Source organism: Eptesicus fuscus, chromosome 20 (genome assembly GCF_027574615.1).
Source record: "Eptesicus fuscus isolate TK198812 chromosome 20, DD_ASM_mEF_20220401, whole genome shotgun sequence".
In the NCBI taxonomy this organism is placed as follows: Eukaryota; Metazoa; Chordata; class Mammalia; order Chiroptera; family Vespertilionidae; genus Eptesicus; species Eptesicus fuscus.
The window spans coordinates 36,931,289-36,954,857 of NC_072492.1; the positions used below are offsets into that span (position 1 = coordinate 36,931,289).

Here is a 23,569-nt window from a genome sequence, read left to right on the forward strand (position 1 = left end):
TCACTTCTCCCAGCCCAGCCATTTCCAGGAAACACTTGGGCACCATGCTAGAGGCAAGTAAAAGGCACGATAACCATTCAAAGTCTGCAGCTGCTGCTGAGAATGTGCACTCCACACCTGGGGTGGACAACAGGGGCCTCAGGACATAACCCAGCCCTGAACGTCCAAGAGAGCAGCCTGCCCACCTGCCCACCTGGCCACTTGCCAAAATCCCCCACCCCAGCTGGGGTTTAGCCACCTGCTCCCCAGCGTCTCAAGACATCCTCCCTCTCCAGACTGCCAGGCTGCTAAGAGCTGGATTTGACTCTGACTGGGGTAACCACCTCCCTCCTTTTGCACGAGGCCCTTCTCTCAAGAATCCTCAAGCCCACTGAGGCCTTCCAGGGATGCTGGTGACACCCACTGGCAGGCGACTAGGCCCCATGACCCCTGTCCACATGACCCCTCTCCACACAGCCTTTACTCCAGCATGGTCTGGGGCTACTCCCGTCAGCGTCACCTGAGATGTGCTAAAATGCTGGTTCTGGGCTGCCCTAAAGAATCCGAACCTGGGAGGGGGAGGGGCAAGACTTGGGAGCCTGCATTTTCATAGATTCCTCTGGTAATTCTGATACAACTGAAAGTCTGAGAACTACTTTCTCACAGTGTCCCGGGGCGGCCGCACTCGTTTTTGCTGCCAACCTGACAGCTGTTACAGCTGTGTGTGTGGACACAGTTAATCTGATTTCCTGTCTGGCAGCTGTGCAGCAGGGAAGGGACAGCTGAGGGTCTCAAAAACAAGAAGAGGGGATGAGGTAGGAGGGAATGGGGGCAGGGGAGGCTGTCTGAAGGGACGGGGTATTCAACTCTGTTCCTGAGCTCCCTTCTCCTGTCGGGCTGAACTCCCTGCAGGAAGGGAAACAGGTGACCAAGTGGTCCCCAGTATTTATAGAAAACAATCTCCTCTCTGAAACCTCAGCAGTCCCCCCAAGGCCAGACTGGCCTCTATTGTCTAGGAGCACAACTTGGAGGTACAAAGGCAGGCTTACCCCATACAGCTGTGCAGGTTAGACACTGCACAAGGGCACCTGATTGAAGGGACAAGTCGGGGACTGAAACCCAGCCCATGGTCCAATTGCTAGGCCATGCACTCTGGCATGAGGATATCTATCTGAAAAAAAAAGGCCACTTTCTACATTTTGCACATTGGAGCTCTTCTTGTGTGGGTTAGCAGTGGCCCTACCTAGAGACCTGAGTCCGAATCCCAGCTGTCTCTTACTCTGTGACCTTGGGCAAGTTCCTTAACCTCTCTGATCCTTCTCAATTATAAAACATGGCTATTAATACCTCCCTAGAAGAGGTAAGGTAAGGAAAGCACCTGATATCCCGTCACTTAGTACACTATATTAGTTCCCTTCCCACCAGTCTCACCCTCCCTCCCCTCCCCACACCCTACACCTACACACCCACACGCCCAGCCAAGCTTGGTATGGTCTGAAGAATGTGAATAAGAATATCCAGGGGAAACTCCAATGCCAATCCACGGCACTGCTCAAAATCCCAATATGCACAGCGTCTTTTCCTGGCACAGGCAGGATGCACACCCTCCTCACTGGGAAAGGAGACTCCTCTTCCGTGCCTGCTCATAATATCCTGCCCAGTCCAGGCCGGAGGGGAATCTAGGGCTCCCAGGGAGGCAGGGGATGCCCCAGCACTGCATTCTGGGGAATCCCACCCTGCAGTTCAAGTTCCCAGACTCGCCAAGCTGGGACCAGGCCTAGAAGAGGGGGTGCCCACTGTGTGCTGGGCTGTTGTGGAGGAGCCCTCAAGAAAGACCTAGGATGGCGCTAGACCTGAGCTGGGATCTGTCCCCCTCCTCAAGCAAGAACAGCAGAGAGTACCCCACATCCCTCATGGGCTCCGTCTGCCAAGGTTCTGGCTCACCCACTGGGGCAACCATATCTGTCTATTTACCCAGAGGGCCACGCCCCGGATTAGAGCCTAGGAATCCTGCCATCAGCCCTGGACGCCAGCCCCTCAAGCATCATTCATTCATCCGTGTGCCAGGCACTGTGCTAAAGCTGGGAAATGGCTGTGAACAAGAGAGCCAGAGAGCAATGGATGCCCCTAAAATGGGGTTCCATACTTGCTGCTGGAGCAGGCAGAGTCCACCCCGGAAAGGCCCATTCCCCAGCCCCTCATGCTGCAGAGGACTGGCAACACACACTGCCCAAAAAGCATCCCTGGACACCTGCTTTTTTAGCCTCCGGCTCTTGCATCCTGTGTCAAGAGACTGGGGGGAGAGGGAGAGACCAGGGTGCCTGGGCCCTCATGGCCATGTTTATCCAGGGTGGAATTTTTTTAACCCAAAGGTTAAAGTGTTTCTATTTGAAACATCTATTTACATTCCAGAGTGAAGAAAAAAAAAACCAAGGCCTCCGAGCTCCCGGCCTATATCTGTCCCCAGCCGCGTCACAGACACAGCATCAGAGCTGCGCAGGGGAGAACATTCTTAGCCCTCTCCCCGAGCCGCCGAGGTGACTCACACCTCCCTCCTGCCAGCATGGACCACGCCACTGCCGCTCAGAAGGCTAGGCAGCGTGTGTTGCGGGGGGATTAAGGGGAGACAGGGATCTGGAGAGAGAAACTGGCAGGGGGTTCTATGCAGGCACAGGCAGCCTTAGGGGTGAGATGTGGGTAGCGGGGTTCCAGCCTGCAAGGATTCTGGGGTTTAACTTGAAAGGTGAGAGAGCGTGCTGAGGAGGTAACCTCAGCCCGACCACCAGCTGCTGCTGGAAGGCAAGGGACAGTGGGAGCAGGGCAGGAGGGGTGAACTGATATGGCATCTGCCAAATGGGGTAGAGCTGCCCCCAAGCAGATGCTCTGCAGTCAGTCCTTGACTTCCCAAGAGACCACCTTGACTGCTGCAGGCTCTGGGACAGGGGTCAGCAGGTAGAGTCTTTAGCTAGAGCTTCAGACTCAAGTAGACCAAGACTAGACCAGCCGTCCATGTTTACACTCCCTCCCAGGGGGCTGTGTAGGGGCTTTGCAGGGCTGGTGCCCAGGGTTATGCCCCTACCCCAGGAGACTACATGGGCATCCCTGCCCAGGCAGATGGCAAGCCTTGTTCCAAGGGTTTTCCTAATTTTCCCAAAACAGTCACCCACTGACACATCTCAATTCAGCTGCAACCTTATCCCTGGATGGTTTAAAGCCAAATCACACCAGCTCCCACCTTCCAATTCAAAGCTTGGGACCCACGCCCACGGACCCAGAGGCAAAGACTCCCCATACATACACACACAGACACCCACGCCCAAGTGCCAAGCCACTGTCAGGAGGGGCCAAGCGGGCATGGATCCAGCAGGCCCCTCCCTCGAGGAAGCATCTTGTGGTGCCGGCCTGGTGGGAAGGCTGTGCCAGAAAGGCCTTGATGCTGCCAACAGGTTCCTGGGAGGGAGGGAAGGAGTGGCCCGGCTCTAGGGCACCCCACCCCCAGCCAAGAGCCAAAAAAGTCCCTGCTGAGAAGGTGGCAGGGCTAGGGGGGTCCCAAGCCTCTATGAAGGCATCTCTTTGCCCTCATGAGATGGGAACAAACCAAGGCCTGGGGGAAGGAGACATATGGGGGAGCAAAGACCTAAGGCAGCAAAGGCCCCCTGATATCCCAGCTGCCAGCCTCTGCCTAAGTCTACACGGCTGCACAAGCCTCCTCCCTCAGGTGACTGGTTCCCAGGGGACTCCTGACGAGGGACTTGCGGAAATCACTGCACGGACCCTCTGCTCCTCAGAACCCAGCCGGAGGAGCGAAGGGAGCCTTTACTTGTGTGCACACTCAGCTCTGGCTTCTTCCCCTGCCCAGACCTGGGGGGCGGGCAGCCTGGAGGCAGGTCACTGACCCACTTCCTCCCCTCTGACCACGGTGCCAACTAGGCCAGGATCCTCCAGCCATCCACAGCCCCCAGCAGGCAATGCTGACCCCACCGGAGGCCAAAGGGGCTGGAAGAGATGCGGCCCAGTGCAGCCGAAGGGAGGGCAGGAAACCCCACCTCCCGAACTACCCATAGTCTCAACACAAAGCCCCTGAGCAAGTCCTAAGCAAGACCCTATCTGGGCGAGGCTCAGAGCCAGACACTCAGCCCCAGAGACAAGGATGCCCAACGGCAGGGGACAGGTGGGGTCGCCGAGGCACTTACCTGCCACAGGGATGCCGTGTAGAGGGGTCCGAGGCAGGATTTCCAAGGATGGTTCCCGGCCTGACATCCCATCTGCTGAGAAACAGGATTCCGTCTCATAGATGGTTTGCAGCATCTCCACGAGCCCCTGAGCCTTGGGCACCAGCAGCATGCCAGAGAGGGGGCCGCCAGAGGCGGGGATCAGCCAAAGGGAAGGTGGTCGGGCAGGCCCTCAGGGCTCAAGGGCTCCCTCAGGCCACTGCTGCCGGGACCCGCACTTGGGGAGGTGCCTCATCCGGCCTGGGCACTCCTGGCAGCGGGAGGAGCCAGGAGGCCCCGGAGCTACGGGCCCAGCTCGCCCCTAGAGGGGCATTGGACCACCGGCCTGTCCCCAGCTCTCGGGAGCTGGAGTATGGCAAAGCACTCAGGGGACAGGAAGGGGAGCTCAGCAGGCAGGCGGGCTCTCTGTGTTCCCTCCCAGCCCTGGGTGACAGCTTTGGGACCGGCTCCCTGCTCCTCCTTCCCGAATGAGCCGCCGGCAGCTGGCAGGAGACTGAAATAGCAATTGGGGGAGGGCCCTGTCTATAAATAGGTGGAGCATGCTCAGGGAGCTGCAGGCTGGCTGCCAGGAGCCAGGGCCTGGCGGAGGCCCCATGGGGGGAGGCGCGTTCCACCCCAGGAGGAAGCGCCAGGCAGGGGGATGGGAAGAGGGGAGGGCCTGCACTCAGGGCCAAGGCCACAGAGGCTGGCGGCCAGAGGCTGGGCTGGGGAAGGGCACCACCGGAGGATGCGTGCATCTGGGACAGCTCTGGTGCTGCTCCTGGCAGGCGAGGGGCTGGAGACCAGAAAACAATTCCATCCTCTCTCTTCCCTCTTGCATCCAGAGCGTGTTTAGGAACAGGAGAGGTCTTCAAGAGGGCAGACAGGGCCACCTGGCCTAACCTTGCATCTTTCCTGGAGTTCTTCTAAAAGCCGGATAGAAGTTTGTTTAACTTCTGCTCTCCCTCGGAGCTGAGAGGCGCCCCTTCAGCCCCTCAACCAACATGGAGATCCCTGGGCAGCAGCTAAATGGCAGCTTCCTTCAACATATTGGGGTGCCACCTCTGGAGGCTGCTCTGCTTCCTTCTAGGGGGCAGGAGACTCTTCCTGGACAGGACTCATCCCCGCCCAGGGAAGGGGACCTGGGCGCACCTGTCCATTCTCAGAGCCCGGGTGGTTTGTCCCCTGCCATGTGCCAGGTGGAATGCTAACAGCAGCACATACATCACCTCATTTATTCCGCATGATGACCTCAGGGGATAGGTGCAGATGGGGAAACCAAGGCACTGAGAGGTGAAGTCACTCACCCTTGGTCATATAACTGCTCACATGGTAGGGCTAGACTGTCTAAGCGCTGACTCCCACAGCCCACTGCCTCCTGCACAGCAGAGCGAAGCTGCCCCAGGGTTTCCGTTAACAGGGACCCAGGTAGGAACAGACTTGAGGTTGGAGGCCCTCTAAGAAGAATCAAGAAGCTGCCAGCATCCAGCCTTCCTCACCAGTCCCAGACCTGACAGAACAGCTCCTGTTCTGGGGTGCCACTGGGACCGAGGGCTGGTGCCCCATGAGAACTGGTGACACCTACCTACCCTGCCCACTGCTGGCCCATCCCTTCTCCTTAGATTGTGCTTCCCACTGGTACAGAGATCCCACTTGGCCCCCTGACCTCACTGGAGCCTTTTAATAGCCTGGTTATTCCTGGGTCTGGGTCCCCCTCCCCCTTCCTGATGTCACAGTTGCTATTTTGGAGCCCCCTCCTGGCCCCTTCTTGCCCCCAACTCCAGGCATGGAGCCAGGGACACCTGTCCTCTCCCTGGACTGCATGACCTCACCCTCTTGTCGGGAGCCCGGGGGGAGCTGGCCAACCAAGGACACAGTGGCTGTGGGTCCCGAAGCCCATCTTCCCACCAGCTTCTGCCAGCCAAGGTGCCTCCTGCCTCAGGCGGGGTGCACACGGACAGGGGAGGTGGCAGAGGTGGGCATTCCCAGGCTACAGACTGGCTGGCAAGATGTCTATGTGGGGGGTAAGGGGGCACAGGACCTAAACAAATATCTGGAGCCTCAGCTTCTTAGCCAAGGCAGGTTCTAGAAAAATGGGGATAGAGCAGGACCCCCACAGGGGTCTGAAATTGGTGGACACCCCAAGGTAGGACATGGGACCTTGTTTGCCACCCCCAACCACAAACTCATCCTGGCCAACCAGGTTCTCCAAACAAGAAGGGAAGGCCAAGGTCTCCTCAATGGGGTGACGGGCAGCAGACTCAAGGGAGCCCAGTAATAGCCCCTCCCAACCCAGGACTCCACCCACCCACGCTGGGAGCAACCAGAAGGGCTGGCTAGCCCTGTCCTGGCTCTCTTGCCTGCCCCAGGCACAGGAGAGTACGGCAGGGGAGCCCTGCTCTGGAAGAGAGGAAGTCACCAGTTATAACGATTCCAAGCAGGGCCTCCAGAACCTGGAGCAGCCAGAAACCTAAGGAGAAAACTCTCTGCTTAGGGAAGAGAGGAGCACCCAGGAGACCGGGCATCCAGAAGTGGCCAAAGCCAGGGGCTTAGGGCAATTCCCAGCACTGCTGTGATTTACAGTAACAGCAAGAGGTGGGAAGGGAAGTGTCAGACACAGCCAGACAGTCCTCAGTGCAGCTCCAAGGGAACAGGAGAGGAGGACTGGGATGGAGGCAAGTCTCTTTTTTTACTTCTGAGATTCAAATGATGCAACAGTATCTTCCTAATGCCTAACCTCAATCCTTCCTGCGCTATGGCCCCTTTCCTTGTGGCTCATGTCTCTTCGGCATCCCCACTCATCCCATGTGTCACCCTACAAACCTTACAGAGCACCCACCAAACATGGGTATCTGAGCCTCATTCGGAGCCAGCACAATGACCTTGTTCCGTCCCTCGGAGGCTTTGGGTCAGGCCTCCTAACCCCCTACATCTCGAGGAAGGGAACCCAATCCTGGCTTCTTGTGCTCCTCCAGGCTTCCATTTCCTGGACCCCAAGTCTGGGGTGGGGCCTGACCTAAAGGAAGAAGGCAAGGTCGGCTTTGTGTATAATACGAAAGCCGAGGGCTGACCGAAGAGCACCCCGGATGGAGTGTGGGTGCCAGCTTTCCTGGGGTCCTAGAGACATTAGGCCTGCCTGCCCTCCAGTTTTCTCCTGCCCTCTGAGCCCAGTCATGCTGGAGCCCGTTGGCATCGCCTGGGAGCTGCCATATGCCAGGTCCCATGCTAGGTGCTGGCTGAACCCTCTCATCTGAAACCAAGCCCAGGAAAAACATAAACTCCTACTTTGGCATCTTCACATCCCCTCAGGGTTGACCCTGCCTCCTCCCACCATCCCATTCTAAGCCTTCAATCCCTTTGGAATGATGGAGCAGGGGAGAGGAAGTCGAACAGACCCGATCTATAGTGAGCGCCGAGATGCGCTGGGGGCCCCTAAGTGGAGAAGTGACAACAGGAGTCCACTTCCCAGACCCCCACCCCACACTGGCACTGACCCACTTTCTCCTCCTCAGGGCTGGCTCCTTCCCCAGGGGCTTAGAGGCAGAGCCCGAGCTGGAGACTGGGAGGCAGGACGCCGAGGTTCCTGGCTCCACCCCACGCCCATGCCCCAGTTTCTCTGGTCACCAAGAAAGGAGGGGGCAGCTGCCCTCCCTCCCTCCCTCCCTCCTGGGAAAGGGAAGGAGAGAAAGTGTGGAGTATGCTGGGAGGTGCTGGGCAGGCAGGTGTTGTCATAAAGCTTGTCTCCCTCCCACGCTGTGGATAAGGAACCTGGCTGCCTTCTCCTGGGGCCCTGTCACATCTAGACCGGCTCACATGGCAGGCCTCACTCTTACCCTCTCCTCTGGGCAACAGCCCAGAAGACGGGGCAGTGACCAGAGCAGGCCTAGGTCCCAGGTCTCGGGTCAACCCCAGGCAAGGGACAGATTCTGCCAGTCCTTCAATCCCACTGAGGGGAGCAAACGTGATCAGTTCCAGAAAAATAAAGAAAGCCTAACTCCTCAAGCCCCCTTTTTCCTGAAGAGAAGCCAGACACCCGGGAGTGGACTCCTCGGGGAAGCGGGCAGCCCCCTCGATGGGCTCTGCCTTTACCCCGGACGGGAAAAGAGACCAATCAGGTGAAAGGCTGGCATTTGGCACACTCTGGAGGTAAGCGGGTCAGCTCCCACTACCCAGGGAGGGGAGTTGAGCCCCAGAAGTAAGCAGCCTCGAGTCTCTACCTGCCGCCCCTCACACAGAACTCCCTCTCACTGGCGTGTCTGCTATGAGAGCAGAGATGAACCACCTTCTGTTTTTCTTCTGTTTTCCCACAGGCTGAGCTCAGGGTCTCACAGGTTGGGCGTAGTCAGTAAGGACTTATCAAACAGGAAAGCTCCTACACTGAGAAAACTTTAGGGGAACCCCAAAACAGTGCTATTCTGTGTCCTGAGGAAAGAGGAACGAGTCTTTGGGGATTCGGGACAGGATGGGAGTGCTCAGGGGCGGGGCCACCCAGGCCCTGGGGACTAACCATCCTCATCGTGCCCACCTCTCTCCCAGCCTCGTGGTCCCTTGCTCTTCCTGGGCCTCTCTGAAGGGTATTCACAGGGGAGGCAGACACCACAGGCTCCAGCTACAATTCGTGGTTTCACTTTACTTCTGTGAAGTCCAAAGGCACATTGTATCCAAGGCTCTGCCTGACGCAAGGCACCTGCAGCCCCAACCCAGATGCCACCCTGAGCTCCGGGAATAGCAGATGCCAGGCCCCTTGAAGAGGACGAGCTGGGTGGAGGTGGCTGTCCCCGGAGCAGCTCTAACCACAAGTGGGAGAGCCAGCCCTGGAGCCCCAGGAAAACTCAGCAGGAAGGGCCTCAGGGGGGTGCTCCCAAGGAATGACCCCAGTTCTGAGGCCTCTCCATAGTCCTAAAATGAGGTCCCCAGTCCCCAGTCCCCTCCTTCTCTCCCTCCTTCCCACACACGAGAAGACAGCATCTCCCCCTACTGGGGGGAGCTGGAAGGCCAGGCAGAAGCACAGCCAATTCTATAGGCCGCACTCAGGAGGCTCCTCCTGGCAGGCTCAGCAGCAGCTCCCAGGCTGCCTGCCTCCTGGGCTGGTGGAAGCCTCCAGCTCCTACCACACTCCTGCCAACCCTGGCAGAAGTAGCTGCAAGGGGAACTGGGACCACCAGAACCTGAAAAGGCAGCCCAGTGAACTCATCAATCCAAGGTTGATTATTTTACCCTTTTCTTAAGGGAAATGTCCTTCCCAAGCCATCAACAGAGGCCTCTGGGCAGCTCTGTTCCCTTGGCCATGGCTTAGACCCCAGGCCTGGTGTGACTGGAGGTGGCTCCTGGACAGGTCAGCATAGTAGCTCAGATGGCACTACTCCCAGGTACAACTGACCCTGCCAGGGGGCAGTGTCCAGCTGAGATGGGCAAGGGACTCATGAGAACCCACCAGGCCTCTCCTCTCCCGTCACCAGCCCAGTCTCCGAGGAGGAAGCAGGAAGTCAGAGCTCAACAGCCTACCCTCCAGCATGGGAGTCACACACACCTCTCCGCGTCTAACAGCTGGCACGGCCCCTACAGCTGGACTGAAGGCAAGGGCAGAGGTGGGAGGATCTGAGAGGGAAGCACACCCCCGCAGGAGGGGGCTCCTCAGGCGGAGCTGACTGGGTGAGTCTCAGGAGTCCAGCCTCCTGCAGCGGGCACTCTACTCTGCCTGCAGCCTATGCCCTGGGCATGTCGTGCTGCGAAGAGAAAGGAAGGAAAGGGGGCGCAGCCTTGGCCAAAACAAGTGGCACAAAGCCAAACAACCCCACCAGCTTCCAGATTTCCTGAGTCTGCTGGACCCCCCACGACCCTGCTCAGGGCACCTCCCACCTATCGTCAGCACCGGGGCCCCACAACAGAAAGCCCCAGTCCAGCAAACTGACAAAGGGGGAGGAGGTGAGAAGGGGCCTGGAGTCCTCCCTGGTGCTGCTCGGTCTCTCCTGCGTATGGGTTTTCATCTCTAGGCGAGTTTCCCTATCTCCGGAAGAGAAACAATACCCCTCCACCTCTACAGACAAAGATGTGGGGCCTAGGATAGGCGTGTTGAGCAAGAAGGGCTCTGACCCTTTAAGACTGTACAGAAGAAGACAGCCACGGAGAGAAGGCAGTTATTACTTTGACCACAATGACCCATGACCCTCCTGTGAAACTCCTGAGGGTCCAGCTCAGGCCACTTGGACACATGGTCATGGGCATACACCCAGACCCACCCACACTGAAAGCGGCCTGCGTCCCACCCAGAGACTATTTCTGGCAGCCTGAGGCAGGCTCCTGAGAGCAGAGAGGAATAGGAAATCTCAGAGTCAAGACCCCAAATTAGGCATCTACCATGTCTAGGGCCCACGGGGGAAAGGGGTAGTGTACCCGACTCAAAGGAGAGAGCCAAGAGTCTTCTAACCCACCCCAATCCCACACACCCCAACACGGACCAAGGCCAAGACCCCGCAAACCTCCCCTAAGGAGAAAGTATGGGACACAGAGGACCACGCCACCAGGAAGAGAGCCACCACCACAAAAAGGAAGCTTGGCATTCAGCTACTGTAGGATCTTCTTCCAACAGCATCGCCAGACCCCCCAGAGAGGCTCAGGGCCCCACGCCCCCTCTCAGGCCTTGGTGAACAGGACAGGACACAGCTAAAGCTAAAGGCCCCCTAGTTGAGAGGGTAGGCATGGGGAACAGAGCTGGACCCATGCCCTCCGAGGGCCAGTCCAGACTGTCGACCCATCGATTCTCAGGTGTAACCCAGGATCAATACCTTCAGGTTCACCTCTTGTCTTTTCTTGCGATGCTTCTCCACTCCTGACCCCCTTTGTTCCCTTTCAGCTCAAACTGGCCTAGGCTCTCAACATGCACAGCCCATTGCAGCCAAAGCCACCCGGGGCGCCCTTCTCCAGCCTCCCAGCTCTTACCCGAGTCGGTGGGAGAGTTCATGCCGGCTCTGGGCCTGCAGGAAGCTGGCGTTGGGGGCTGGGACGGGAGGGAATGGAGCTGCGGTGATGTCAAGAAAGACAGACGATAACAGACAGACGGACGGGACAGGAGCCCGGGGCCGCTGTGCCTCTAATGCCCATCCGAGGCCATCCTTCGGGGCGAGGAGGCAGTCAGGCACTCAAAACGGCATCCCTGGGGAGAGACGGAGCAGGGTTAGAGGTCCCCAACTCAGGAATCTGGGAGCTGCAGAAGACCTCCGCGCTCGTCAGCTTACACCTGGGGAGAAGAAGAGGGACAGCTGCCCAGGGGCACGGAGGAAAGCGGCAGACCTGGACCCAACCTCGGTTTCTTCTCTTTCTAACTGGCGAGGCTGCCAGCACTCAAGGGAAGGGAAATGGCTGCAGTAGTCCCACCCAAATCAACTCCTTTTCCAGCGACAGTGCCCACCGCCAGGTGGAGAGACCTGACAGGCTCCCCAAGGGTGCCCAAGTGGGACTGGAGGCGCCCAAAGGAGGAAGTGCAGGGAGGCTTCGAACTCTGTCCACAGCAGCGGGGAGATGCAGGGCCGACCTGGGGTCCCTGGTTACGGGAGACACTGGTATCCCAGCCCCAGCAGCCTGAGTCGGGGCTCTCAGGTGAGTGTCACCTCCTCCCACTCTCTAATCCTTGTGCCAACTCTTGAAATGTGATGTGCTTCCATCTCGGTCTCCCCCACTTAACAACTGGTCAGGGAAAGAGGGACACCCTCTTCTACACATAACCCACGCTGTTTCCAGGAATTTGGAAAGGCAGAGGTGTTCACCCCACATCCAGCGCCCCCCAGACTTGGATCCAGGGCCGAAGCCCAGGGTTTTGTGTGTGTTGTGCAGGTTGTGCCCTGTGCAAGGTCTGAAATCCAGCCTATAGTCTACCTGCCAGGGTATGGGTCACCCAGGCTGAGTCCAACCAGAATAAGGGACACATTTTTCCAGTTTGTACAAAGGCACCAAAAGGCCCAGCTGTAGGCCTGCCAAGGCCAATATAGTAATAGAGGATGTCCCAGGATTAAAAGACCGTGAGTTTGACAACCTGTCCCCACTCCTCCTAGAGCTAGTCCTCAAGCCTCAGATACTACACACTCACCCACCCCGAGCCCACCCCTAAACGGCCCACGTTGCACCCCCGACATGATCTCATTCATTTTCTTCCCAGTGAAGGTAAGCCCTCTAATACCCAGTGAAATTGAGGTAGCAGGAAGTGATCAGATGAGGCTGAGAGGAGCTGGATGTTTAAGCTCTAACAATGCTTCCAGCCAGGAACAGGCGATCAGCCCTGCCTCTGGATAGTCCCACCTCCTGGCAAGATACATTCTCAGTAAGCCTTGAATTCTCACCAAGGATTCCCAGGAGTAGGGTCCATATGGAGCAGAGTAGCCTTGCAGTCAGCCATGGCGGGGACACAGAACACACACACACACACACACACACACACACACACACACACAGGCATGCACACATGCCCATGCACGCATGCACACACACTAGGAAGACTTCAAGTCTTCATAGGCCTACTTGCTGCTTGCTCTTACCCACAGGGTTTGGACTCTGTAGCTGGAGAAAGGTGCCCTCAGATTGGGGAGGTGGGAGGAGGCAGAGAGAAGGGGCTGAATGGCTCCCAACAGGCACAGGTGTGGGGCAAGGACAAAAGAGGCTGTGCAGGGCTGGGGCCAACCTCAGGAATGCAGCAGGTGGAGCTGTTGGTGCTGTGGCAGGGCCAGCGTGGGCAGGCAGCTCAGCCCGTGCCCAGCCCGTGCCCACCCGGCCTGGCGCCCAATCCTGCTCACACCCTTTCCCGTGGGCTGTGGTACACAGTTTCAGAAATTCCCACGATTCCCAACAGCCCAAGTGGCCCAGCCCATCTGCCTAATAAAAGACACCTCCACAGCAGGATGCGCAGAAGGGGCACAGCCTCAAAGGTACAAAAACTAAGTCAATATCAGTCCTGAGCCCCCATCATCCTCACCCCCTGGGGAGAAAAGGAGGGGTTCCTAGAACACCCAAGAGCTCAGGATTCCTCCCCTCCCTGCAGGATGCAGCAGACCCCTGGGCCCTGTCCACCTGTAGAGTGTCTGCCAATACCCCCATTAAGCCTTCCCAGTGAACAGGGGCCTCCATGGGAAACAAAGCAGCATTCACTGCCTAATCAGGACAAGTGTAGATTCTTGTCTGGGGTGGGGCATGAAGTGGAAAAAGGGCAGTGTGATGGTTAAAACCTGAGCTATTTGGTCCCTCCTCTGCCAGAGAAAAATCAGTGCTAGCTATTGTTATATGAGGGTCTCCGTGGGCAGTTGGGGGGGACCAAGAGCTGTGTGGCTCCTGAATGGCAAATTAGTGAGCAGCCCAGCTTCCTTGACATAAGTAAGCAGACCCCAGGGCCCTGTGCCCGCCCCATCAACTCTCTCAGTCAGACCCCAGGATCCAAACCCACCTCCAACGTCCAGCGAGGATGGCAGGGCAAGGAATGAGGAAGCAGCTCACCCTACAAGCTCACGGCTAAGCCAGGGCAGTTAAGGCAAAAAAAAAAAACCCACACCCCATTCATGAGCAATAAAAACTCTGGCAGAGGGTGGGAAGAGACGGGCAGACAGGTGAGGGAGATACAGAGTAATGTAATTACCCAAAGGCCACAAGTTTATAGTGCTGCCCTGCAGGGATCCTGTCCCTCAAACAACTCCCTCAGAATTCCTGGGGCGTCAGGTGTCCACTTGAGGGCCTCTCTGGAACCAGCACCACCTGGCAGCCTTCGGACACACCAGCTCTGGCCCAAGCTCTGAGCACGGTGGCCAGGGTCCCTCCCCAGGTCACAGGCGGCCAGGTGAGCTGTCTGAACCAAATCCTGTGAACCTAAAATTGCCCACAATCTGCTATCTGCCTCCAAAGACTTCATCAGAAAGCTACAAGCCCAGACATCCCATCCCAAGGCGCAAAGGACCTCTCCTGACTTGGACATGGGAGACCATGTCCCCAGCCTCCCAGAGCTTCCACAGCCGTGTACCTTCCCCAGACTGGGCCACCAGAAGCCTGGGATTATCAGAGCCATGAGGGGTAGCTGACTTGGATGTCCAGGCCCCAAACTAAGAGAAAGGCGGGGGGGGGGGGGGGGGGGGGGGGGGCGGGCAACAGGGGAGAGAAAAAAAGGCACCAGGCTGACAAATTCATTTTTGCAATCAGCCCATTTCTGTTTGTCTGCTCAGACGCAGCTCCAGGCATCTGCACCAACCAGATGGAGGAGGCTGCTATTTCTAGAAGAAGAAAAAAAAAGGGGGGGGGGTTTGAGATGGGAGGGAGGGAGGAGGCAGAGGCAGAGGGCAGAAGACCTGGTCTGTTCGCCCTAAAACCTCCGGCAGAATGATATCCCCTCCCAGCACTACCAGACTGGGTCCCCATTCCAGAGAGGGCTGGGCCAGGGGCTGGGGTGAGGTGGGGTAGGGGAGAAGAAAGGCAGAGAAAGTTTAATTAGCCAAAGTCGACTATAGGCTACAACAGGCCCCCTCACAGGCGGCATCAGGTTTTCATTCATGAGCAAGCGACAGTGCTCCAAAAATGCCAAGAACCGCCCCCCCTTGTAGTCTCTCCCCCCCCCCCAACAGGAGTGCATCCTCTAGCAGGCTGGCTGAGCCTGATGCCGTGTTCCAGACATCCCTCCTCCAAGGGATGTGAGTAGGAAGAATTAATTATTAAAGAGCAGCTGGTACTTCGGCACCGACTGTACTCCCCCCCCCCCCCCCGCAGCTTCTATAGCTGGTCCCCCTTCCCCCTTTAGCAGAAACACAAACTACCCCCCCTCCCCCCAATCCTGGGCCCCATTTGTAAACACACAGCTAAGATGCCACCCCTAGGGAAGGGAAAGCAAACCTTTGTCTCTGCAGCTACTTGGAGGGGGTGGGGCATGTGATACTGCTGCCCCCCACTCCCTCCAAATTACGGGATCCAGCCACAGAGGAGGAAATGTTGGGGAGGAAGGAAAGGCTGGCACAGAGCTAACGTCCTCCATCCTTGCCCCCAAGTAACTTGCACCTGGTATCTGTCTCTCTGGCCCCTGGTGAGCATACAGGACCGAGTGGAGGCACTGGGGGCCCACTCCCCTAACTCAGAGAGACCCCTGTCTGCCTTGTCAAGACATGGCCCAGATCCAAGTCCAAGGGGGGACAGAGCTAAGAGAGGATTCAAGAGGAGGGGCAGGAGGCAAACCAAGATCTCCCCAAGCTCTGTGTTCAGGAGGGAGAGGAAGGAGGGGAGACTGGAATGAAGGAGGCAGCCCCCAACATGGCTCACCCACCATCCCTAGCCCAGCATCTCCAAACCAGGAGACTCAAAGGCCCAGGTACCTGGAACACAGACTGAGGACCCTCTCTCAGCCTATATCCTGTGAACCTGGAAGGGCCCAGGGCAAGACCCAGACCCTGGCTCAAGTCCTGCAAGTCAGTCCGGTCAAGAGTCCCACCGGTCAGTCTGGTCCCGGATCTCCCACCCCCTGCCTCCTTTTGTTCCTATGATCTGGCTCCATTCTCCCCTCCCAGTTGGACCCTGAACCCAATCACCACCCCCAATAGCCAAAGCTAGTTCCAAGCTCCAGAAGAACAGTGGTCACCTGAGCATCCCCCAAAAGCAACTGCAGTTGCTACTCATCACCTCATCTCAGGCGGCCAACAGTGGGGGTATCAGGTGGTCACCTCCTCCCCCAAATGGGGCACCCTCATCTTCCTTTCTTCCCCCCCCACCAACCAGACTCCCAGATGAATTACTTATCACCCAACCAGTCTCATCTTCCCCAGGGCCCCAGAGAAGGGTGAGGCAGCGAAGCAGCCTCCCCCAAGTTAAAGGACACAGGCAATTTCACCGCCTCCATGAGATACGGACCCAGGATGAAAAATGAGGGGCATCCACCCCAGACCAGAAGCCCGGAGCTCCAATCTCCTAGCTCGCTCTCTCTGTCTCTCTCTCTGTCTCTCTCTCTCTCTCTGGCTTCAGGGTGTCAGACGGGAGAAGAGGGTGGGAACAAACGCAGTAAGGCCTCACGGGGGAGTGGATGAGAATAATGGGAGAGAGAAGTAAGGTGGGCCCGTAGGCCCCCTCCTCTTGCACGAACTCAAGGACACAAAATGAAGAAGGCGTTCTTAGGTCTGGGTAGAAGCGCTGTGAGGTGAGCAGCGCTCCTCAGAGTACCCAGAAAGGGGTGCCCAGCGCAGAGGGGTCTGCATAGAATCTGGGTGCAGGGCTCAAAATCGCTCTGCAACCCAACATGCGCCACTCGGTAGGGGGCAAATCAGACAGATCCGGCCGCGTCCAGGCCATTTGGGACTGCGGGTCACGGGAAGGTGGGCCCTTCCCTTACCTGCAGGAAGGCGCCCCTGCATGGGAGGGGCGGGGAGGGGCGCGCGCAGTAACCCCGAGGCCCAGCTCCCGGGCGGGCGATGCTCCCCCCGGGGGACGCCGGCCAGCGCCAGGAGCCGGGAGGAAGGAAGGGGGCGCGGGGTGAGGAGCGCGGAGCACGGGGCGCGCGCGCGGGGGGCGCCCGCGGACAGCGACGGCAGGAGAAGGTGCGCCGCCTCGCGTCCCGGGGGCCCGGGGGAGGTGGGATCCGGGTGGTGCGGTGAGCTCACCCCCTGTGGATCGAGCTCCAGCTTCGCGGACGGCGGCGACAGCAGCAGTGGCGGCGGCGGCAGCGGCAGCGCCTCCCCGACGGCTCCTCCATCTTTGCGGCGGCTCCTCCGGCTCCGATCGCCGCCGCCACCAACAACAACATTCGGAGACGTCACTCCCGTCACGTGACCCGACCCAGAGCTAAAAATAGACATCCCCCCCCCCCCCCCGCTCCTCCCGCCGCTTCATCTACCACCAACCCCTCCCCTCCCGCTAGGCCCTCCCTGCAGGGCGGGGCCAGCGGCGCCACTGGAACAGCTCCTTAAAGGGCTGGTACCCCGCGTAGAGCTGCGCTGGGAAGGGGGTGGGAGGCCAGGGATCGAGCCCAGCGAATAGTGCTGGAAGGAGCGCTGCAGGCGGCCGGGTCTGACTGCTGGGGCTCAGCCTCTGGGACACCTGATTTTCCTCCCCGCGCTTCCTCGACTTCCTTTTCAAACCGTGGATGGTGCAATCGTCGCCTGCCTAAGCTTCTTCCTAACACGCCCTGCTGCGGTGGGGGAGGGGAACTAGGGAAGGGGGGCGGATTACTAGGGTCTAGGGGAGTCCTCGGAGGCCCCTGCCGAGATGCCAGGCTGGGGGTGGATGGCTGGGACAGATCTTGAGCTCTGACCTCACACACTACATCCGTGTCAGGGGAGGGGAAAAAATGGGGAAAAGCCAGGGTATGGTTGTAACCGTCCAAGGCCTTCAAAAGGAAGACTTCCGGTCTCTGATGCCATCCTTATCTACAACCCGTCTTTGGTGCCATTCTCATCTGCAGCTCTCCTTAGGACACCATATGAATATGTGTGGTTAAACCTAGACAGTTTGTCAATAGTCCAGTAATTCCACTAGCAAATTTTATTCTAAGGAAATAAATATGTCTCCAAAATGAATATGGCAGGAAAGAGGTTGTTTATAATGATGTGAAAAGTTGGAAACAACCTAAATATCCATCAATAGTAAGGGATTGGCAAATAAACTAGGGGACATTCATTCAGTGGAATGCTATCCAGACATCAAAAGTGATATGTCCAGCCCTAACTGGTTTGGCTCAGTGGATAGAGCGTCCGCATGCAGACTGAAGGGTCCCAGGTTCGATTCCGGTCAAGGGCATGTACCTTGGTTGCGGGCACATCCCCAGTAGGGAGTGTGCAGGAGGCAGCTGGTCGATGTTTCTCTCTCATCGATGTTTCTAGCTCTCTATTCCTCTCCCTTCCACTCTGTAAAAAATCAATAAAACATATTTAAAAAATAAAAATGATATGTCCATAAAGACCTGAAAAGATGCTTATGCTATATTGTTTTCTTGAAAATCAGGATTCAAACTAGTAACTATAGAATTGCTCCGTTGTTGTAAACAACAAACTAGATCCATATGTCTGAGTATGTGTGTATAGAAAGAAGCCAGGAGAATAAATACCAAAATATTTACCTTTGTTTTCTCATTTATCTTTTCCTGTATGCCTGAAGTTTTGCAACGATCATGTATCATCTAATAAGAAAAAGTAAGTGACATACATAAATATTTCTGGAGCAAACTGATAAAGATTGTTTCTACAAAGTATCTCATAAATCAGTTCCCGCTCCAGCCCCAGACACATCTACAACCCCACCCATTGTACTAAGCCAAATCACCCCTCAGCTCAGATACTATAGCTGCCTCCCCAATTAGTCCACTCCCTGCACCCATCCCAGCCTTCTCCCAAAACCAGAGTGACTGTTTTTAGAACACAAATCTAATCAAAGAAAGGGTTTAAAAACTTTCTGATTTTCCCACTGAAATCTGTATCTGGCCCAGAAAAGTGGTTTTTAAACTTTAGGGTTCTTACAAATTAACTGAGAAGTTTGTTCAAAATGCTAATTCCTGAACCCCATCTCCAGAACTAACTTTATATATGCTTTTATAGATTCTGATAACCATTTGTAAATATATATCTATTTATGGCGTTATTGGTTCAGTGTCCAACTCTGTAAGCTTCTTGAGTGCAGAATCCACACATTTCCACCCAGCAGTGCCTGGAACAAAAAAAAGATTTAGTGAATATTTATTAAATGAAATGAAGGAGTACTAAAAGGTTAAGCCAAGGTGAGCATTTTTTTGACTGGACAATGGACTCTGAGCAGAAAGCCTGCGCCCACCAAGTTACCCCATGTCACTCCAAGACAGGGGTCCTCCTGACTCTGTTCTGTATTGATGGTGCCACCCATTTGCTGTCACTTCTGTTCAGCCTATGTTGTCTCCTGTTGGGTTGGGTTGGGTTGGGTTGGCATTTTGCTTTCTCCATCCTTATGTTTTGGCTCCCCAAACGGAGTATGAGCCACTTGAGAAAAGAGGTAAGATCATATTTCTTGTTGCCTTTCCAGCACCTATTTCATCACCTTGCACATAGCAGGTATTCCGTAAAGACTCCAGGATACTGAAGACTGGAATTTCTTCTCTTGAGATCTCAGAACGTGAAGACAGAATCCTCCATCTGGTATGACATATGTCAATGACTGCCTTGTGGAACACCTGCTAGGCACTTCTGATTCCGTCGATGAGAGAAATAATCAACTTGCCCCAAAGCACTGAGTTCATGCAAGCAGGAACAGGGATTCAAATCTAGGTCTCTCTGTCTGTCCCCTAAACACAAGGAACAGGGCCTGGGGCAGCTAAGCTCCCAAGCCCAGCACTCTAGCCCCCTTTTCTGGTGGTCCCTGAGACTGTGTCACTTTAGTCCCCAGTGATCAAATGTCCTAGAAGTTAATATAATTCACCATATGGGGCCCTGACTAACCCTCAGATTTCCCCTTTTCAGCTAAGTGTGTGTTAAATAATTCTGCATTCATTCTACATGTTTCTTGAGTGCCTGTAGTAGGTGCTAGGAATATAGAAATGAATCTGTCTTTAAGGAACTTAGAGTTCCTCACAGAGAATAAAGTGTCTTTTGTTATGAGTAACTAGGGTAGGCCCTTGCTAGGACCATTTACCATGGAAACAGGTGTCCTGGGGATGTCCTGTTAACCACGCCCTCAGTGTCCCAAGGTAGAACTTCTGACCCTGGGACCCAATGGTGAATTTGGCTTCTTGGTAGAAGAAAATCGGTCTTGGAGGAGAGCCAGATATTTAACCGGGCAGGTTGGAAGCACTATTGGACTTTGAGAAGAGGCATCAGGGCTAGGGAGGGGAATGAGGAGTGTTAAGCAACACCACTAGGGACTCTGGGAGTTGCTACTCCTGCCTGGAATCATGAGAAGAGTCCTGGCCAGTACTTGGAGCAGGAGAGAGAGCAATGTTCCTCCCTGCTTGGTGGACCCTGCTGTACTGACAGCGAACCCATCTCCTCCACACCCCCTCTCACTCACCCAGGGTCTATGCCCTCTGAAGTTAGTATTGCTTGGGGAACAGACAGGATACCCAGTTCCAATGTGCCCTCCCTCACCTTCAAACTCTCACCCAGAATTTCTCCTACGGTGGAAATCCTCAGATCCATGGGCAGGATTCCAGAGGCTCTGGGATCCTCTGGCCAGAGTGGTCTAGCTCACATTTCCGTTCTCTGGTGGGACAATACTTAAGCGGCCCTGATGGCCTCCAATGAGTGTCTGAGTGGAAACAGTCTAGTTCTGCCTCAATACAGCCTCAGGCAGAAAATAATGTAGAACAAGAAAGAACTGAGCTGAGCCCTAACTGGTTTGGCTCAGTGGATGGAGTGTCGGCCTGCGGACTCAGGGGTCCCAGGTTAGATTCTGGTCAAGGGCATGTACCTTGATTGCGGGCACATATCCAGTAGGGGGTGTGCAGGAGGCAGCTGATAGATGTTTCTCTCTCATCAATGTTTCTAACTCTCTATCCCTCTCCCTTCTTCTCTGTAAAAAAATAATATATATATATATATTATTATTATATATAAAGAAAGAAAGAAAGAAAGAAAGAAAGAAAGAAAGAAAGAAAGAAAGAAAGAAAGAACTGAGCTGATAAACCCAAGAAAATCACTAGATCTCGGAAATATGCATTCTTTAAAGCTTTTACATTTACCAAGGGCAACTTGTACATGAGGCACCGTGTTCCTATTCCATTCAGCAAGAATTTATTGAGCATACTGACAGTTATGGCGTCAGCCAAGGGTTGGGGCTCCATGCTAGGGATGCCTCTATTGAGGACTTCTCCATGATCTCTGATCTCTGAGGACAGGTCAGCGGTCTGGGTCTGCAGGTGTCTGACATCTATATTGACTCGGGGGCAAGGTTGGTAGGTGGTGGAGATTGTGGTGCCTTTGGGTTCCGGGTCTTTTTTAGTATGGGTAAAGCGCAGTACTGTAAGTGGGAGCCTGATTGTGCCACGTCTTCTCTGTGTGTTTTTGTCAAATTATGTTATCTCAGGCACCTCAGTTTGTGCACCTGTAGAATAGTACCTCCCTTATAAGTCTGTGGTGACAAAGTACACACACACACAAAAGCTTAGCACAAAACCAGGCATGGCAATAAATGGTCATTAGTATTGCTACTGAAAAAAAAATGAGAGAAAATGTATGAGGCCGGCACAATGCTAGGTACTGTGGGGACTACAAATAATCAAACAAACAGGACAAGAGATGAGAAAACCTGGGTCCTAGGACCAGCTCCATCCCTTGGATGAGTCATTTCCCCTTTGGACCTTAGTGTCCTTATCTGGGAAACAGAACTTCTATTCTCTATTCCCTTTCAGTTCTGACACTCGTGAATTCCCCCTTAGATGTGATGGCAGGTGTGATCACATCCAGCATAGTACTAGGCTTCCATGTTTAAGCTGGACCTTCATGCTTTCTGGATGCTTTAAGGTCCAGGGCTGTCAATAGGCTTTTTACAATACTCTGAAGATCCAGAAGAGAATTTATTTCAGGGAAAAACAATTCATGTGCCCAAGGCACGAAGCAAAGGCGTGTCTTTGAGGACTGAGTTATTCGAGTTGAACTCAGGATACCTGAGTTTGGCCCAGGTCTCCCTGTGTGACACTGTACAAGTCCCTTCCTCTCTCTGGGCCTTTTGTTTCCTTACCTGTAGCATGAGATGGTTGGACTAGATTTCCTTCCTTCCAGCTAGAGACAGTTCTGATGGTACCATGGATGAAGCTGAAAAGGAAGGATGGCAAAACTGTTCCTCCTCCCCCCCCCCTTTTCTTCCCTTCCTTTCTTCCTCCTTTCCCTCTGGGCATAGGGCAGAAGGAAGCTGGTTCCAAGCCAGCATCCAGCACAGAATCACGCCTGACTGAGATTTTGGAGGAAGAGCAACTGACAGGCTCCTAGGCAAACCTTCACCCCTCTGGGCTTCATTTTCCTCATCTGTAAAATGGTATGATTGGATGGATGGCTCCTGAGGATTTTTCTAGCTCTGATAGCTAACAATTCTAGAGTTGTGGCTAAAAAGAAAAAGAAATAAAGAAAGGAGGGCCTGATCGGAGACAGAGCCTCAGTCATTCCTCACTTGAGAGCCTCACTTGTCCCTTGACACTTTCTGTCCCTTCCCAGGCCTCCTAGCTCCTGCCTTCCTGGGAGAGATTGGGAGAAGGCTACTGTCTCTACACTCAGCAATGACCCAGCCTGGGGAAAACCAGCTCCTAGAACAAGCTGTGAATGAAGACTATTCTGAATGCAGTTATCATCATTTTTCATGTTGCCTTAAATAAAAAAAAAAAAAAGGAGAGAGAGAGAGAGAGAGAGAGAGAGAGAGGAGAGAGCAGAGAAGAGCTACAGTCCCCTGGTCTATAGTCCCACATCAGCCAAGAGCTCGCACAGCAGCCACAGGATAGCAGGTGACCAGAAGGCCTGGGACAGAGGTGGGACCCTAGGACAAGGCTTCTCATCCTTGGACATGGAGTGGCCCACATGGAGCCTTCTTACCCCTCTAACAGCAAAAAGAGCAGGAGGTCCCGGGGGATGACTGAAAAGGGAACCTGTTCTCTTCCCCACCTTCCTACTGGAACCCGGAGCGGAGGCCCAGGATTCCCTGGACTGTATGTGGTCCCTGGCTGCCTGCTGAGAAGCCAAGGCCGCACGAACACAACGGTGCAAGGACAGCTATGGCCAGTCACATCCCACATGTCTACAGCTCCTCCAGAGTGTCGTCTCTGCGCAGGACATGCATGTCAGGGAGGGGACAGAAGGTATACATGTGCCTGCCCTCTGGGAGCTTATGATCCTTTGGAAACAACCGAGTCCCAAGAAGCAGGGTTGAGCAGTGGGGAAGGAAGGAGCCTGGGAGACATCGGCCAGCTCTGCCTATAGAAGCTCAGACAAGTCATTGGCCTTCTCTAAGACTCAGTGTCCCCTCTATGATTGGAGGGTTGGGCTGTGTGATTCTGGAAGGTCCTCTTGTCCCTAAGGTCATGAGATAATAGAGGATAAGACGCAGTGTCCTTACGTGATATATGGAGGGACGTGGACTACAGCCACACAAAAACTGGCCCAATTGCCTTTCTTCCCTGGGTGTAGCACCCAGATGAGGTCTCTCTAGGTTTGAGAGGTCTCCCCAAATAGACAGAGATAGTCATGTCCTTTTTCTCCTGGGAACTCTTTGAGGACACATTCCATCATCCTCGAGCAGTAGGGTCTCTGGCACATCCATGAGGACACTTCCTGCCCAGTGGACAGACAGAGCAGCAGACAGCAGACTTTCATTTCATCCTCCCAACCCCACAAGGTACGCATTATTATTCTTATTATTATCCCCAGTTGTAAGATGAAGGACCTGAGGTGCAGGAGAATTAAGGAACTGGCCAAAAGCTACAAATCCAGTAAGTG

At 55.1% G+C, this 23,569-nt stretch overlaps 1 protein-coding gene across 9 annotated transcripts in view; it reads right to left on the reverse strand.

Moving 5' to 3' along the window:
• Positions 1 to 16,952, reverse strand: part of HDAC5 (histone deacetylase 5) — a 34,277-nt gene extending 17,325 nt beyond the window's left edge. For 3 of the 9 annotated variants that reach the window (XM_054709132.1, XM_054709134.1, XM_054709133.1), the window contains exons 1-3: positions 16,793 to 16,952; positions 11,130 to 11,343; positions 4,173 to 4,247 (exon numbers count right to left, since the gene is read on the reverse strand). In XM_054709132.1, coding sequence (XP_054565107.1) covers positions 4,173 to 4,247; positions 11,130 to 11,151 — 97 coding nt within the window. In that variant the 5' untranslated portion in view covers positions 11,152 to 11,343; positions 16,793 to 16,952. Of the gene's footprint in view, positions 1 to 4,172; positions 4,340 to 11,129; positions 11,344 to 16,792 lie in introns of those variants that run through there. The other 6 variants (XM_054709129.1, XM_028157135.2, XM_054709130.1 and 3 more) reach the window with 4 other exon arrangements.
• Between the last annotated feature and the right edge of the window lie 6,617 nt (positions 16,953 to 23,569).